The 17,193-nt window shown below is 34.6% G+C and overlaps 1 protein-coding gene across 1 annotated transcript; it reads right to left on the bottom strand.

Moving 5' to 3' along the window:
* Nucleotides 1–8,406: 8,406 nt before the first annotated feature.
* On the bottom strand, nt 8,407–17,013 carry RAD51AP2 (RAD51 associated protein 2). Its single transcript, XM_004028870.5, has 3 exons — nt 13,658–17,013; nt 12,510–12,590; nt 8,407–8,781 (listed from the first exon to the last, which is right to left on the bottom strand). The coding sequence occupies exons 1-3, from the start codon at nt 16,902–16,904 to the stop codon at nt 8,630–8,632; spliced, it is 3,480 nt and encodes a 1,159-aa protein (XP_004028919.3). The 5' UTR covers nt 16,905–17,013; the 3' UTR covers nt 8,407–8,629.
* Between the last annotated feature and the right edge of the window lie 180 nt (nt 17,014–17,193).

Raw genomic sequence — 17,193 nt, 5'->3', positions numbered from 1 at the left:
CGTTTGGCTCTTAAGTACTGTTTCTGCAAACAGAAAGAAGATAAAACCTCCTTTAGAGCCATTTTATCAAGGCTTAAAATGCTTTGAAATGCCAGTGAATGTTAACAGCATAGTTTCCTTGAAGCTCAGAATCCCTATAAGGAAAATCTATGAAAAAACATTTTCAGAAGTTTATGAATGGATATAGCCACAATTTGAACTATATTTGCTTTATTCCTGAAAAAAAAAATGTAATAATGAAAGGCTAAGGCCTACAGCATTTAAGATGTAAGTCTTCTACTAAGAGAAGATCCACCACAAGAAAAGTTAGCATTATGGGAGCCTTAAATGCATATTGCTAAGTGGAAGAAGGTGGTCTAAAAGGCTACATACTGTATGCTTCCAACTATATGACATTCTGGAAAAGACAAAACTATAGAGATATTAAAAAGGTCAGGGGTTGCAGAGGTTTAGGATAGGAATGGGAAGGAATGTGGAGCAGAGGAAATTTTTAGAGCACTGAAACTATTTGGTGTGGTGCTATAATGGTTATTGCATTAAATTATTCATTTGGCAAAATCCATAGAACTTTACAACACAAAGAGCAAATCTTAATGTAAACCACAAACTTCAGTTAATAATGATGTATCAATATTGATTTATCAGTGGTAACACCAATGCAAAATGTTAATAATAGGAGAAACTGGAGGGTAGGGAGAGTTGGGGGAAAGTATATGGGAACTCTGTATTTTCTGTTTAATAGTTTTGTAAACCTAAAAGTACTCTAATAAACAAAGCCTATTAATTTTTTAAAGATAGTATTATAAAAATGTTAATGATTTATAAAACTGTGCTCTGCCATTTTTTAACAAGAGTTTTAATCTAAATGAAAATGTTATATCTCAAAAATATTCCTAGACCCAACTTACTTTATGGTATTCTGATCAATATACCTATATCTCAATAAACTTATTTCCTGTTAAAAATAGTTTATTGTTAAATAAAAGTTTTTAAACTATATGTAAGTTAAATCAGTTTTTAGAGAAATAAGTCCATATATATCTCAAAATTATACATTGAGCTAATTTTATACTACTCTGCCACATACAAATTAAATTTCTCTGTCAATAAGCATGTAGTTTGTCATTTGCAAGAAAAAAGGAATTTGAGATGTGTAGAGAAATTTCGTGAAAGTATACTAAGATATTTGAGCAACATGCCATTAAATTAGAAGTAAATAAAAAATTTAAAAGCAAATAAAGTAATTTTAAAATGAAGTACCAGCTAGAAGACTGATCCACCCAGCAGGCTATAAAAGAATCCCTTGGTCCTGCTTTTGGTTCTTACAAGCTGAACCCCTTTGTTCCTACAAATAAGTGGCCTCCAAATGTTGATTATTGACACTATATCTATATATCTTGCAGCAAGTTGCCTTTTTTCATGAAGGCACTTAATAACTGATAATGGTGGCAGTAATAACGAGGATAATTATTCAAAGGGTAGCAGTTAGAGTAGCAGATTTGCAAGATATTATTTTTGTACACCAAATTTTAAAAGACAGGAAAATTGTTTTGTGAAACATTCTTTTTTGCCTATTGATGAAAATACACAAATATTTTCATAATGTTTTGTCTAAAATCAGTACTATTGATGGATAAAAAATGTGTGCAACTCAATTTGAGTAGGTGTTAGGCATATTAAAAGGCATTTATACAAACTATGTGAGGAAAAAGTGGGGTTGTGCTTTGAAGCTGACCTAAGAAGTAGAGGGAGACAGGGTCAACAAGAAAAGGCCAAAGACAAAAATATGCCAAAAACGCCCTTTGTATTTAGTTACATTTTCTTCTGCAAACCAAAAAAAAAAAAAAAAAAAGCTATAAGCTTACTAGATTTATCAATAAGAATATAAAGCCAAATATAAGATGCCATGAAATAAATGCAATATTAATATTCAAATATAATTAACAAACATTTTTAGTATAAAGCTCTGATACACTGCTTTAGAGACTGCAAAGTTTCTAAAATGATCTCTATGCCCAAGCTTAGATAGGCAAAGATAAAATACAAAGCAGGTGTAATAAATGCTTGATGATGCATTTAAAAAGAAAGCACTATCATTATTCAGGGGACTTAGCAATCATAAAATGTTCAAGTAGTTGGGAAAAGCAGTATAAAGGTGGTAGTTTAAGGACAGGTGTGATTTAAACAGGTAAAAGAAAGTGCATCTCAGTAGAGGAAAAAATTAGCAAAATGGGAAAATATTAGTTGGGAGAAAGTGGTGCATTAATAGACTAGCCAAATTGTAGGGAAGTTGAGGGGCGGCCAGTTGGAAAGTTCTATTAGGTAAGGCCATTTTATAGAGGCTCTAAAGAATGAAGAAGGATGCATTGGTTAAGGGTTCCTTAGAAGGAAGAAGTAACAGAACTTGACAGTATGAAATAAATGTCAGGTGGTAGAGTGAATGATGACTGATGAGATTTTAGACAACTGAGTTGAAGTTGTTGACCTATAGCAATGTGGAAATCAGAACAATATAACAGCAGTTAAGAGCTTTGGCCATAGGGCAGACTGCATGGGTTTGAATTCTGAAAACATAATACTTTGTGACCTTAGACAAGTTATTTAACTCACAATGTAAAATGGAGATAGTAATGGTATCTGACTGTGAGGTTATTTGAAGATTAAATTAGTATTTTATATATACAGATTTTAGAATAGCTCCTGAACCGTGGCATGTATTTCATAAACATTAGTTTTTTTAATTATTGTTATGCTGCCAAAATTAGAATTTGAAAGGTATAATTTGTTTCCAAAGCATAGAGTTTGTTGATGTAGTTGTAATTGATATATAGAGAGATATAATAGACATAATTTGTTTCCAAAACTGTAGAGTTGGTAAATGTGGAGGCAGTAAGTGATCCCATGAAAAATGAATGAGATTTGTAAGTGTAAAATACAGAAATAAAGAGCAAAAGTCCATGGACTATACTTTGAAGTTTCCTTATATCTGAGGATTAGAAAGCAAAAGAGATACAATTGTTAGGAAAATAAAAGGTAATGTATCATCATAAAGTGAAAGTTTCAAGAATAGAAAGCAGCTAACGATGCAAAGAAATAAAAGAAAATGCAAACTGAAAAAAGGCCAAAGTCCTCTGCATTTTAAGAGTATTCTTTCTGATGAGAGAAGGCAGGGAAGGCAAAGAGATAAAAACTCTGAGGAGAGAGGAGAAAGAATGTGTGCACATACAGATGAAAGCTTAATAAAGAATTGAGTAGGAATTTGAGCTAGTGGATGTATAGTAGTGAAATAAAGGAGAGAAATTGCAATCATAATTAGGCAGCAAAATCAATGACAAAGGTTTTTTTTAAAAAAAAACGAAGACATGGACTGTGTAATTAAGCGTACAGATAAAATTGAATTTGTTGGAATATGAATACTTTGTTAAGATAGTGTTAAAGATATTTGAAATAGTTAAAAATCAGAATTTCTAAAATTGCTTCAGAAATTAAGGTAATTTTAATGGAAATGTCAGATTCACTAAGCCCAGTTTACTTTTCAAGTTTCTGTTTCTTAACATTGAAAAAAAGTTTTATAACCTTAAAATTGTAACACGTTAAAATGCATAAATTATTAAATTTGTTAAGTATACCATAATGACCAAATTTCTTTATAGAAATATATATTTAAGGAAAAAGTAAGATACAAAGACAATCATGCATATTTTAAAGTATAGGTATAAAACAGATAATAACTAAAAATACCCTCTATGCTTATTAATAATAAAATATTATTTTTTCATAGGAGCAAGTAGCTGTTGACAATTGTTTCCTCCATCAACAGAAACTGAAAAGTTGAGTGTGGAAAAAGAGAAAAGGACTTATATTCACTGTTTCTTTTTTTGTTCTTTATTCTCTGTATTTTGTACCATGTCTAGGTATTAACTTTTCAAAAATGAATCAGTAAATAAAATTTAAAAGACTGTTTAAAGGGGAATTATAAAAGTAAAAAGGCAAAAATTAAAATTTGGAAAACTCTAATAGATGTTTTTTACTAACACAAAAGGAAAAGGCCATTAGAAAATTTAAATACTGATGTTGTTTACAAAGATTTTAAGTGGCATAAGAGATACGACATTGAATTTTAAATATGTACCAAATTTTACTATGGTTTGCCTTATTTTTTTCTTCATTAAAAAAGACTAATTTTAAATTCAGACAAGTTAGGCAGCTAAATGCCTGAAGAAGATCACACAGTAAATGATCTAGATTCAAGCTTTGTTTTCACTTCTCTGGTTCAAGGAGAAAATACAAAAGAGAATAGCAAAGAAGAAGGAAGAGACCTTTAAATTCCAGGAGGGCACAAAGCTATATGATTCAAGAAGTTTATTCAGCATGATACGTTTAAGACATACTCACTGTTGGTCTCATTATTCAATTTTTTGTCAATAACATTTATTGAATACTTATGTCAAGCACTGTCCTAGGCACTGGGGATAGAGTAATAAATATAACACAAAAGACTTTTGCCCTCACAGAGTTTAAAACCTAGTGGCAAAGACAGGCAATAAACAAAATAAAAAGTAAAATATGTAGTATGTCCATAGTAAATTATTAAGGAGGAAAAACTGAAAGCAGGGAAAGGGAATATGAATGTTAGCAGGAAGGAAAGGCCACACTTTGAAGGTGACATTTGAATAAAGCTCTTAGGAAGGTGGTACAAGGCAAGCTATACAGATATCCTAGGAATAAGCATTCCAGGAAAAGAAAGTAAGTGCAAAAGCCATGAGTCAGGGACACACCTAATGTGTCTAAGAAACAGGAAGGCCATTGTGGTTTCAGAGGAATAAACAAGGGGAAAATACAGAGAAGAGTTTAAGGAGGCAAGAGAAGGTCAGATCATTATAGCCCTCATACATCCAAGTAAGAATTTTGGCTTGTATTCCGAGTGAGAAGGAAAGGCTTTGGAAGGTTTTGAGCTGAACTGGGATATGCTACAACTTATATTTTAAAGAATCATTCTGGCTACTGTGTTCAGAATAGACTGAAGGGGAGCAAGAACTGAAGCAGAGAGATCAGTTAGGACTCAATTGCAATAATCCAGACAAGAGAAGCTAATGGCAATAGGATTGGTTGATAGGCCAGCCATGGGTTATGAGAAAAAAAATAAGTGTCAAGGATGACTCCAGCATTTCCTCTCTAAAAGAATAGAATTGCCATTCACTGAAATAAGAAACACTGTGGAAGGAAGAGTTTGGGAACAAATATCAGAAGCTCAGTTTGGTAGCTTTGCAATGCCTATTAGTCATCACAGTAGAGAAACTGAGTAAAAGTCATGAGTCTTGAATTCAAGGAAGAGATCCACAGACTTTTTTTTTTTTAATTATGAGTTTCTCCAAATTATGAAATTACAGAAGAAATTACAGAGACCTTTAGATCTTGAGTTTATTTTTTGGCCATTGCCTGGATAGGTGGTATGGTTTAGTGACTGTTCCTTTCTGAATATGCTGTGTTTTTAAAAGAATATGTTAAATAGGCTTATCTAGCAAGGATAGTTTCAAACAATGATATGTGTTACAACAAAATGTGAAAAATATAATTTCAGATCCTCTTGATATCCTATTCTCTTTAATCTAAAAGATTATTTTTAGCAGGATAAACTCTGCCACAATCTATTATGTGTCAATGTAAATGTGTAATGCCTGCATTATTAAAAAGATTTCCCAAAATGATGACTGACTCTATAAACATTCTTTTATGTGGCAATTTAGATGGAACTAAAGATCAACTTCATTGCATATTTTGTTTTCCATTTTGCTTAACTAAATAAGGTTAAACAGGTAACTCAGAGATTTGCATACTTAAGGTACAGACTATCCACATCACTTTTTCAAGATGATTTAATATAAGGCTCTGCTTCTCTTCTCATGCTCACAGTTATGCATCCAGAAGCTTGTAACTTTAAACTGAAGTAACGCAGAGATTCACTCTGAAGTTGAATAAAAGCAAGTACTTTTTAAAGTGGCTTTTTACCCTTTAAATATTTCCTCTGATCTGAAAGCATTCAACTTTTACATTTTAAGAGCAAAGATAAAAAAGAAAAAGGTGGAGAGAGGATGGGTATCAGTTTAAAATGTCTTCCACCACGGATCCCATGCAGTCTTCAAACCTGGCTATGAAGACACAAAAACACAAGAAGAGCTAAAATGTTGCCTTCCTCCTATCCTCCAACTTTCTATTTCCGGAGAAAATAACTCACAGAACTAGGCAGGAAGGGGAAGGTCCTGTGTGCATATGTTGTGTATTTGGTTGGAGGTAGTTGGGGAAGGAGTGCTTGAGGAATTACACTAGCAGGAGCAAGTTTTGCATTTGGGGAGGTGTCATCCCTAGAAGAAAAGTTCTAGCGATCAAAGCTAGTAATAGGGCAGTGGCATGGAAAACCGTTGTAAGCAGCACAATATGTGCTAGGAGTTTAAACTTATCACATGTTCAATCAGTTCAGAATATGAAAGTACCAGCATTGAGTGGTTCTAAGTGAATATACTATTTATTAGAGAAAAGACAAAAGTATCCATAAAAGCCTTCGTGGTACTAGGAATAAGAATAGAAGCATATAAACCGGTCCTAGAGATACAGACCTGAGAACAAAATTAAATATTCACACAGAGTGACAGAGAACAGGGCAAAGGACTAAGGTTGTGAAGACAGATCTTGATTGTGAGGAGATTTACCTTGTAGGATTACAGAAAAATCCAACATGGGGCTAATAATAATAAAAAGACGGAAGAGGGAAGGGAGGACATTTGTAGGAAAAAAAGAAACATTTTTATAAAACTCATAAGAATAGCATACTTCTGAAAATAATCTAATGCAAAATCCAGAACAAAATTTCAAGAAAAGTCAAACATTCTAAGTAGTTATTAATTATTGAGTAGTTGCTATGTATCAGTAAGTACTCCCTATTGAGTAGTTACTATGTATCAGAGCTGTTACAATATGTGGTATGTTTTAGTTTATTTAATCCTCACAATAATCCCAGAAGATAATATTATCCTCTTTTTAGAAATGAGGAGCTTGCCCAGGACCATAAAGCTATTAAGAATTCAAAAAAACATAGCTAGTATGAGATTGGAGTAGAAATTTATTTCTTCAGTCAGATAAATAATAGGAGTATTGACTAGGGGGCAGGTACTGTTCTAGACACTTGGGATATATCAGTGGGGAAAAGAAAAGAATTCTGCCTTCACGGAGCTTATGTTCTAGCAAGGTATAAATTACCGTGTGAGAAGGTAATGAGTTCTATGAGGGCAGAAGAAAAATTAGTCTAAGATATTGAAGTTGGAAAGTGTATGGTGGGGGATGGAAATTAATGAACAGAGCCAAATTTGAGGTGGTTTCAGTAAGTCTGAGAATGTTTGCTTGTAATAAGATAATTTCATCCAGTCACATCTATTTTGTGAATCAATACATTTAGTCCTCCTTATGCCATCAGATGCTTTCTGTTTTTTATGCTTTCTTGATGCTTCTTTCTTTCCTTACGTTTTGCTAACTAGCCCATTTTTTGTTATTTCTCTGGCTAAAGTATATTTTATTCTACTGATAGTTACCTTTAAATTATGTATATCCAGCCGGGCGCGGTGGCTCACACCTGTAATCCCAGCACTTTGGGAGGCCGAAGTGGGTGGATCACGAGGTCAGCAGTTCGAGACCAGCCTGACCAACACAGTGAAACCCTGTCTCTACTAAAAACACAAAAAAATTAGCTGGGAGTGGTGGTGGGCACCTGTAGTCCCAGCGACTTGGGAGGCTGAGGCAGGAGAATCTCTTGAACCCGGAAGGTGGAGTTTGCAGTGAGCTGAGATTGCCCCACTGCACTCTAGCCTGGGCAAATAAGAGCAAAACTCTGTCTTAAAATAAATAAATAAAATAAATAAATAAATAAATAAATTATGTATATCCTACATTTTTCTACCAATGTCAAGCATAGAAAGTAAGCTCCATAAGGCAAAGTCTTACACATGTCTTCTTTATTCTATCACTAAGCCTAAGACAATAGTAGGGTATTACAGTAGATTTGTTCCATGAATGAACAAATTAATAATAAGTATTAACTACATAATCATAACTCTGCTCTGGGATCAAAGATAGACTCTGGAAGAAAAAATAAAGATTAGAAAGTGAACGCAGAAAAAAGTAGGAAAGAATGTTACAGAGGAGAGAGCCTTTATTCCAATCTTAATACAAACGCTGTGACCTTGAAAAGCTTATTCATCCTCTCTGTGCCTCCATTTTTTCACCTGAAAAACGGGGGAAGTGGATTAGAACTGTAGTTCATTATGAGCCACAGATCCTTTTAAGAAAATAAAGGCTATCAATTTTCTCCACAAAAGGATTGTATGCATATATCATGAAAAATAATAAGTCAACATGTTTTATCCAATAATGAAACGCCTTTAATGTGTACATTTTTATATGATATAAAATCCATAAAATATTTTATAACTTTGAAAGGTAATACAATAATTTATACACTCAAAAAAAAAACTTCTCCACTTTATAATAAAGCAAGCCCCAAACCCCCAAGCTGGAAGAACATATATCCAAAGAAAACAAAACATTTCTAGATGTTGTAAAATGTTTTGAAATATGAAAGTCAAAAATTTTCTTTTAAGTTTCCGTAACACATTTGTTTCAGATAAGGATGAAGTTGTTTAATCCTTGCTTTTCTTGACAAACCAATCCTGATTGGCCTACTGCATGTCTTAAGCGGTCGTACTCTTGAAATGCCATGTGGAAAGTGACTACCTAAAAATATAAGACAATAAAAGAGTAAAAATTATCAATAGTTTCTATGCCTAAAAATCTTTACTTCTAATCATGATATTAGCAACATTTACTGAATACTTACTGAGCACTTATTATTTATGTGCCAGGCACTATACTTTAAAGGCATTATTTTACTTATTTCTAGCTCCAGTTTTAAAATATGAAAAACATAAGCACAAAAAGTTAAGTAACTTGCCCCATAAAATATAGCAACTAAATAAAGTCAGCATTCCAATCAGGCAGTCTAACTTAACAACAATCACAACAAAACCATATAGGTTTTAAAGCCAACTTGATGTTGTGGCTTTAAACACCAGGTCATTTTTTCTATTGGTAGCTAAACAACTGTGCTGTACGGTTAATGGTTATGTTTGGTTTCTAATGGAGGTTATTGTCAATAATAGAACACAAATGCACTCCATCTATTATGCATCAATAGAGGGCTCTGAGTTGGAAGTTGTTCTTTAACATTATACTATATCATTTTCGAAGATGTCCAAAACAGTTCATGGAGATACATACATCTGTTACTAAATCAGTTATGTAAAATCAACTACCTCTGAAAATAAAATACAATATCTCTAACTTTCAGGGTTTTTTAAATAAACGGTGGGGTACATATGCAAAACCAAACTGTGGGGTACATATGTAAAACCAAAAATGTAAATCAAACTTTATTGAATCAGTATGACCTCAATATAATAGCCTGTTATACTAAAAACAGTGTAATCAAATGTTAAATCTGACAAAAGGTTAGCAGTATGATTTTCACTAACCTGAACCAAAAAGAATCTGTATGTATCTATGTAAACTTTAATGAAGTAGAATACAGAATTAAGCTACATGTATAATAAACAGGGAGAAAAACAACACAAAATAGATAAAATCAGTTTATTATACTCGATTCAATATTAAAATTAGAAAATTAATTATTAAAGGTTAAAGAAAAATACATTATTGCTAGATCTTTTAAAAACTTTGAAACAGAGAGGATGTGGAGAAATAGGAACACTTTTACACTGTTGGTGGGACTGTAAACTAGTTCAACCATTGTGGAAGTCAGTGTGGCGATTCCTCAGGGATCTAGAACTAGAAATACCATTTGACCCAGCCATCCCATTACTGGGTATATACCCAAAGGACTATAAATCATGCTGCTATAAAGACACATGCACACGTATGTTTATTGCGGCATTATTCACAATAGCAAAGACTTGGAACCAACCCAAATGTCCATCAATGATAGACTGGATTAAGAAAATGTGGCACATATACACCATGGAATACTATGCAGCCATAAAAAATGATGAGTTCATGTTCTTTGTAGGGACATGGATGAAATTGGAAACCATCATTCTCAGTAAACTATCGCAAGAACAAAAAACCAAACACCGCATATTCTCACTCATAGGTGGGAATTGAACAATGAGATCACATGGACACAGGAAGGGGAACATCACACTCTGGGGACTGTGGTGGGGTGGGGGGAGGGGGGAGGGATAGCATTGGGAGGTATACCTAATGCTAGATGACGAGTTAGTGGGTGCAGCGCACCAGCATGGCACATGTATACATATGTAACTAACCTGCACAATGTGTACATGTACCCTAAAACTTAAAGTATAATAAAACAAAAACAAAAACAAAAACTTTGAAACACAAAGGGATTGTTTAAATAAGACAACATTGTTGAATCACAAGATCCTCCTCCATTGGTCTAAATGATATATAAAGCGCCAGTGAACTGGCTGGTTGGCATACAACATGTGCTCAAAATAATTTCAATACTGTACTTGCCTTCACACCACAGAGAGAAGAGAGAGATGGAAAGAGAGAAGGGATCCATTGAAGACATTTAGTAGTCAACGGAAACGTTAAGAGAAGAGGCATCATGATGGCAGGTGGGTGTGTATCAAAACTTTTCAGGATAACTGGGATCTTTCTGATGCCTTTAAAATGACAGTGTATAAGCAGGCAACCACTCTAACTAGGCAGATCAGTAAAATCCGTTCATATTAACCCCATTCCCCAGTATCTTCCAACTTTTCTCTTACACTGTGGATTTTAACAAGCCTCAGGAAGATCATTCAACTTTTGTACCCTTTGAAAGTGAATCTACTTCCTAACATAGTATTAAATAATTCTGGCTGAATTCATACATTATTTTTGACATTTCACAACATGTCATTTTAACTTGTGAAGGCAGAATCACATTGTTATATGGGTTTAGATATTTCAAACAAATGTAATGATTGCTTTTCCAGTGTGCACACATACTTTATCTTCCTCCTACATCCATATTATTATCACAATTATAATCACAATGACAGCATGAGGATATACTCCTAATCTTCCTTTATTCTATATCAAAATATATTGCTAAGCCAATTTCTTCCTTTCTTTCTGCCCTAGAAGAAGCAAACCCTATCCTTTTCAGGCTAATTCTTGCCATACTACTTTTTGACTCATGGAGTATTGTTCCATCAGTTATTTCCTTCATCCCGGGGAGAAGAGACTACCTGTGGGCTTTTGATCTTCCAATGTTTTGATTAATTTTTAAAACTATTTCATTGTAAGCTAAGAGGAAAAGATACAATTCTGAGGTGACAATAAAAGTATCAGAGGTAACATTCTACTGATTATGAGAATGCAGAAAAAATGTTTTGAGACATGATGCATGACTTAAGATGTTTTAGTGAATATATTTAACCTGCAATGTTACTCTTTTTAGATCTAACCTTGTTGTATAATACCAGAAATTTCTGACCGGATTATAACTTTGCCTAGTTCCATAATTTCAATCCTACCCCTACCCTACACCCTTGGTACCACAAGGTGGAATGAGTGTTAGACATACTGTGTTTTATTCTGATACTGTAGATCTATTGGGCAAAAGATAAGGTTAGTTGTTTAATTTTTCTTTAGTGTGTGCTTTTTTTTTTTTTTTTTTTTTTTTTGACAGAATCTCACTCTGTCGCCCAGGCTGGAGTGCAGTGGCTCAATCTAGGCTCACTGCAAGCCCCGCCTCCCAGGTTCACTCCATTCTCCTGCCTCAGCCTCCCATGTAGCTGGGACTACAGGTGCCCACCACCATGCCTGGCTAATTTTTTTTATTTTTAGTAGAGATGGGTTTTCACCGTGTTAGCCAGGATGGTCTTGATCTCCTGACCTCGTGATCCGCCCACCTCAGCCTCCCAAAGTGCTGGGATTACAGGCGTGAGCCACCGTGCCTGGCCTAGTTGTATTTTTAATGTAATCAAAAGTATAAACATCAGTCAAAAATCATGTTGACATGACTAAATGGCAAATATTTTTTATTCACATAATAAAATGTCCATATAAAAGCTTCATAACAATGAGAAGCATAGAGCATGTTCTCTATCAGAGAGCATGGTCCCTATTACACATCTCTATTAGATGTGTAAACTAGGCATATGCAACACTTAACATATAGTCACTTTAATACATCAATACAAATATCTGAATGTAGTTTTGCAGAGCGCATTTCCCAATAATATTCTAAATAGCATTTTAACTGTTACCAAATTTTTAATTATTAGAATTTATCAGTATAATATTAATGCTCTTAAAAGGTGCTAAAACTTTGTATTTATTTTGAACAACATATCTATACTTTCCTCATACTAAAAATACCATAATGCAATAATCATCTTAGAAGTTATCCTAAAAAGTAACCACAATGTTACCTCCTCTCAATAAATAATTAAATTCTTCTTTACATTCATCAGGGAGAAAAGCAGGTTTTTTAGGTAAAGGTGTTTCACAATCTGAAAATAAAGAGTGATATGTTACAGCAAAAAGTAACTTTTATATAAAATATTAACGGTATAAACAAATTATATTTTCAGAAATATTTCCTTCAGTTGGCTCCTAATATTTAGAAAAATGAAGTAGGATTCTTCAAAGCTCCTTTTTAAAATTAACTTGTTTCCTTCAACTTCAGTATATTATTGAACATTTGAATACATCTTTATGAGAAAATAGTGTGCACCCAGCTAGCAGCTGCTGAGAAATTCAAAGTTCAAGGTGAAGCTGTGTCAAAGTTCAAGGTGAAGCTGTCTCAAACATTCAAGAAAACACACAGACTCCAACTGTACAAGAGGAGAGTGAAGAGGAAGAGGTTGATGAAACAGGTGTAGAAGTTAAGGACATAAGGCCTGGCGCGGTGGCTCACGCTTGTAATCCCAGCATTTTGGGAGGCCGAGGGGGGTGGATCACAAGGTCAGGAGTTCAAGACCAGCCAGGCCAACACAGTGAAGCCCCCATCTCTACTAAAAACACAAAAATTAGCTGGGTGTGGTGGCAGGCACCTGTAATCCCAGCTACTCTGGAGGCTAAGGCAGGAGAATCACTTGAACCCAGGAGGCAGAGGTTACAGTGAGCCGAGATTGCGCCACTGCACTCCAGCCTGGGCCACAGAGCTCGACTCTGTCTCAAAAAAAAGAAGTTAAGGACATAGAATTGGTCATGCGAGAAGTAAATGTGTTGAGAGCAAAGGCAGTCTGAGCCCTGAAGTACAAGTAATGATATGGTAAATGCTATTGTGGAATTAACAATGTAACCGTATGAAAACAACTTTTTTTTTTTTTTTTGGTGTTTCCAAGGAGTAACTGCAGCTTGCTTTGAAATTTGTATTGTTTCTGTCATAAATAAAGCTATGGCTTCTTGCTGGAAAAAAAAAAAAAAGAAAGAAAATAGTGTGCATCAATAAACACTGTCTTGCATTTTATCTCTACCTTCCTTCTTTGTTGTCAAAATTATACATTTGGCCTACACAGAAAAAAGCAGTAATTTTTCTAGCATGAGAAATAATGTTCTAAAATGAATTTCATACCTTTCTCAGAAGTAGAGTAAAGTAATTCTTCCTCTGATCTACTTGGATAACAACTCTCATTAGGAACTTCCTGTTCTCTATTATTGGGTACAGTTTTCCATTTAAATAAACTTTGGTGACTTTTGCGCATATTAGGACCTGCTATAGTATCATGGAACGAGGAAGATGCATGTATTTTGTTGACCACAACCATTTTCAAATCTTTTTCTATCTCCATTTTTACCTTCTCAGCATCATTTTCTCCAAAGTAATTTTCTTGCCCATTGTTTGTTTCCACAGTGCTTAGAAGTTCATTTTCCCTACTAATTTCATGAAACATACGAAGTTCTTCAAGTACTAAGTCAAATTTTCTCTTCATCTCAAAATCTTTTACTATTGTCAGAGCTTCTGTTGATAAATATTTAGCAGCTAAGTCCTGAAAACATTCACCATTCCCTTCACTCAGACCAGTTTCAAATTGATGATTAATATATAATGCAGAGTCATTCTTTCTATGAAAATCCTTTGAATTAGCTATCTCCCTTTCTGGCAAAATACTCTCATATTCATTTGTATCTGTTACATAATTTTGATTAACATATTTATTTTCTTCCACATTTACTTCCTTACTTATTAATGAAACTGACTGTACAGAAAACATGTCATCCATTGGAAAAAAACTATCTTTCTCTTCCTTTTCTATCTTAGTATCTTTGTGAACTTGGAAACTATTTGTTAAACTTTCAGCTGTGGCTTTTACTTCCTCTTTCAAAATTAAGTCATATTTTTTTTCTTCTATTTCACTTAGCAAGTTCCAAAAATTTAGTACTTGAGTTATAGAAGTGGTATGGGTCTCTTCATTATGTATTATGTTGTGGCTTGCTGGTATGGCCTGTTGCCTAACATTGCAGACATCTTCAAATATGTGCTCACAATCAAAGCTACTGATCTTATTATGTCCCTGTTTTCTTTCCATATTTAAATCTTGGCTGTGCATATTTACTTCATAAAAATTTTCATTAGGGTATCCTTGGTTGTTCTGTATAAATTGAGGACAAGAATTACCATGTGTTTTAACAGTACTAGAATTATAGTGAGCCCAATTTTCCATATTCACAACTTGTTGAGGACAACTCATATTCTGACAAGTAATTTCTCTTATTAAAGAAATTTCGTCCATGTCATCAAAGCCCATTAAAAGAGGAATTTTTTCATATGTTTCAAAAATTGGAAAACCTGTATTTTGAGTTGTCATACTGAAGGAATTAATGGGTTTTTTCTTAGACTTTTCAAAAACTTGTTCAGTTCTAAATAACTTCCTTTTCTTTAACATAGGTTTCATATTATCTTCTAATAGTCTTGAAGAAGTTAAAATCTTTACTAGATATGCAGTATGATTTTCCACTATATTTTTTGGATACTTCAAATAAAGCATGCACGTGAAAATGCATTCCTCTTCTAATTCCAAATCATTTTCAATTCTTGTTAAAGAGTCAAAGTTATTGAGCAAAAAAGCTATGTTAGTTTTCAATAGAATATCTAAAGGTTCTGAAACACTATCTTGTAAACATATGCTTAAAATTCCATTCTTTATATTTGTATTCATGTTTCTGGTTATTAGATTTTGAATACTAATTATACCAATTTGCTTTTTACACTTCAAAATGTTATAGCAGGTTAAAATACTATTATCTTTTTTATTTCCTGAAATACTTTTATGGAAATAAAAAATTTCTATAATGAAACTTTCAAAAGGGTTGTTCACATGAAAGACTTTTTGTGTAGTATTGTATCTCAACTGTAGAGTATTATCATTTTCTCCTTTACCATTTAGCCAAACAGTCGTTATTAAAGCTGTCTGACTACCTAATATTTCTCTTACGAGAAGCTTTGATTGTTCTTCATATGCATTGATGACTTTTGCACAGTGGTAATCTTCCTTGCTTAAAAGGTCCATTTCTAATAATAATAGCCAATTCCATTTTTCTTCAGTTTTTTTCATATTTTCACATTTAGTCTTGCAATTATTTATAATCCAACAATTTCCTCTATTTCTTCTCAAAATGTGTCTAACGTTACAGTCCCAGTTTTGAGATTTTTCCAACCTGGTAAGTATGTAACTGTCCAGACATTCTGCTTCCTCCCAATTTGCATTTTCTAGTATAGCGAAATTCTTTCTAGAGTCTCTTACATTACACTGGATACTACTGCAGTTACAGTAGTTTGAACTGATCAAGTCTTTTCTCTTACAAGTATTTTGGCTGCTGAGTGATGGGTAGTCATTTTCATAACATTCGGAAAAAATGTTTTCCGCTTCTACAGTTTTTTTATCATTCTGTAACTTTTGCTTCTTAACATCAGGTCTATTTTGGGACCAGTAAATGTTTGTGAAATCCCTAACATATGCCTCTTTTTTGTCATTCTTTTTCTTCGCTATTTCCTTTAAATAGACAGAGGACATTTTGCTATTTAAGTCCATTGGAAACTGAGGGACACTTACTGTGCCGCTATCTCTAAAATAGCTAGGTTTGGCAATTTCCAAGCTGGGCTGGTTTTGAGATTTTGATATTTTTAGTACAGATGATGAAATGTTATTTTCTCTTTTATTTGATGGCATAACACTGTTAGCTTTACATCTGTTCTTAATTTCATGAAATGGTGATTTAGTTTCCTTGTAAAAGGTAACATCTAAAAATGGATTTTCTTTGTGAACATTGTCTCTTCCTTGGACAAACTGTTGTTTTCGATTCTCATTTCTAATTCCATGTATATCGTGTATAGAGGTGCTAGGCAGAAGTTGACTAACCCCTGCTTTGGAGCTATTACTGCGGTGCACACTGAAAGCCTCTCTGTCATGCAGTCCTGCCTCAGACCTTCCTGAAGCCCTCAAATCAGAATCAGGACTTTGTGAGGGGGGAGACTGCAAACAGCTACTCATTTGGAATTTGAGATTTGAGCATTCCAGATTACATATCTGCTTCCCACTGACTGATTTCTCCACACACGAGTCTGTGGAGTTATCGAAAAGAGCATTCGTTGAAACAAGGAGTCCCTTGAAGGGTCTAGGGGACAACTCCCAGACTTTTTCCGCCTCAGACAAGCGAGGCACCAGAGGCAGTCGCCAGCCCGCCTTTAAGACATCTCCAGGCTCCTCAAGACAGAGCCGCTTGCTACTGGGTGGTTGGGAATCCGGGTCCTCAGGAGGCGTTAAAGAGGAGGTAGGCTTTCTGAGCTCAGCCATCCGCGGCGTAGGCTGAGGGAGAGACATGACAGCGAATGGAAAGGATCTGTCCCAGGTCCCGGCGGGGTTCCAATCCTTTAATAGGCGGTTCCGGGCCGCTCTGGTCACGCCCCTGACCCGCCCCTCAAGACCTGGCCTTAGCCTAATCTCAGGGTTTGCCCCACCCCGAATCCGCCCCTCCACAGCCCCAGCCTCAGCCCCGCCCCGCCTCCCTCAGTCCCTCCTCTCCCTGCCCCCACCCACGCGCCCCGGTTGTCTCACCACTGAAGGTCGGAGCACCCTGGGCCGTTACATTGTCTATTTTTAGCGCCTTTTT

This window comes from Gorilla gorilla, chromosome 12, assembly GCF_029281585.2.
Source record: "Gorilla gorilla gorilla isolate KB3781 chromosome 12, NHGRI_mGorGor1-v2.1_pri, whole genome shotgun sequence".
NCBI classification, from domain to species: Eukaryota; Metazoa; Chordata; class Mammalia; order Primates; family Hominidae; genus Gorilla; species Gorilla gorilla.
Note: the sequence above shows the minus strand (reverse complement) of the source record. Positions and strands in the feature narration are given on the sequence as shown.

What these genes read in the sequence shown, in the direction of transcription:
- RAD51AP2 (XM_004028870.5), bottom strand. Translation starts at nt 16,904, where the DNA reads ATGTCTCTCCCTCAGCCTACGCCGCGGATGGCTGAGCTCAGAAAGCCT. An exon ending in TTACTCTACTTCTGAGAAAG is followed by an intron (nt 12,591 to 13,657) that starts GTATGAAATTCA and finishes CTTTATTTTCAG; the next exon opens with ATTGTGAAACACCTTTACCT. An exon ending in TAATTATTTATTGAGAGGAG is followed by an intron (nt 8,782 to 12,509) that starts GTAACATTGTGG and finishes TTATATTTTTAG; the next exon opens with GTAGTCACTTTCCACATGGC.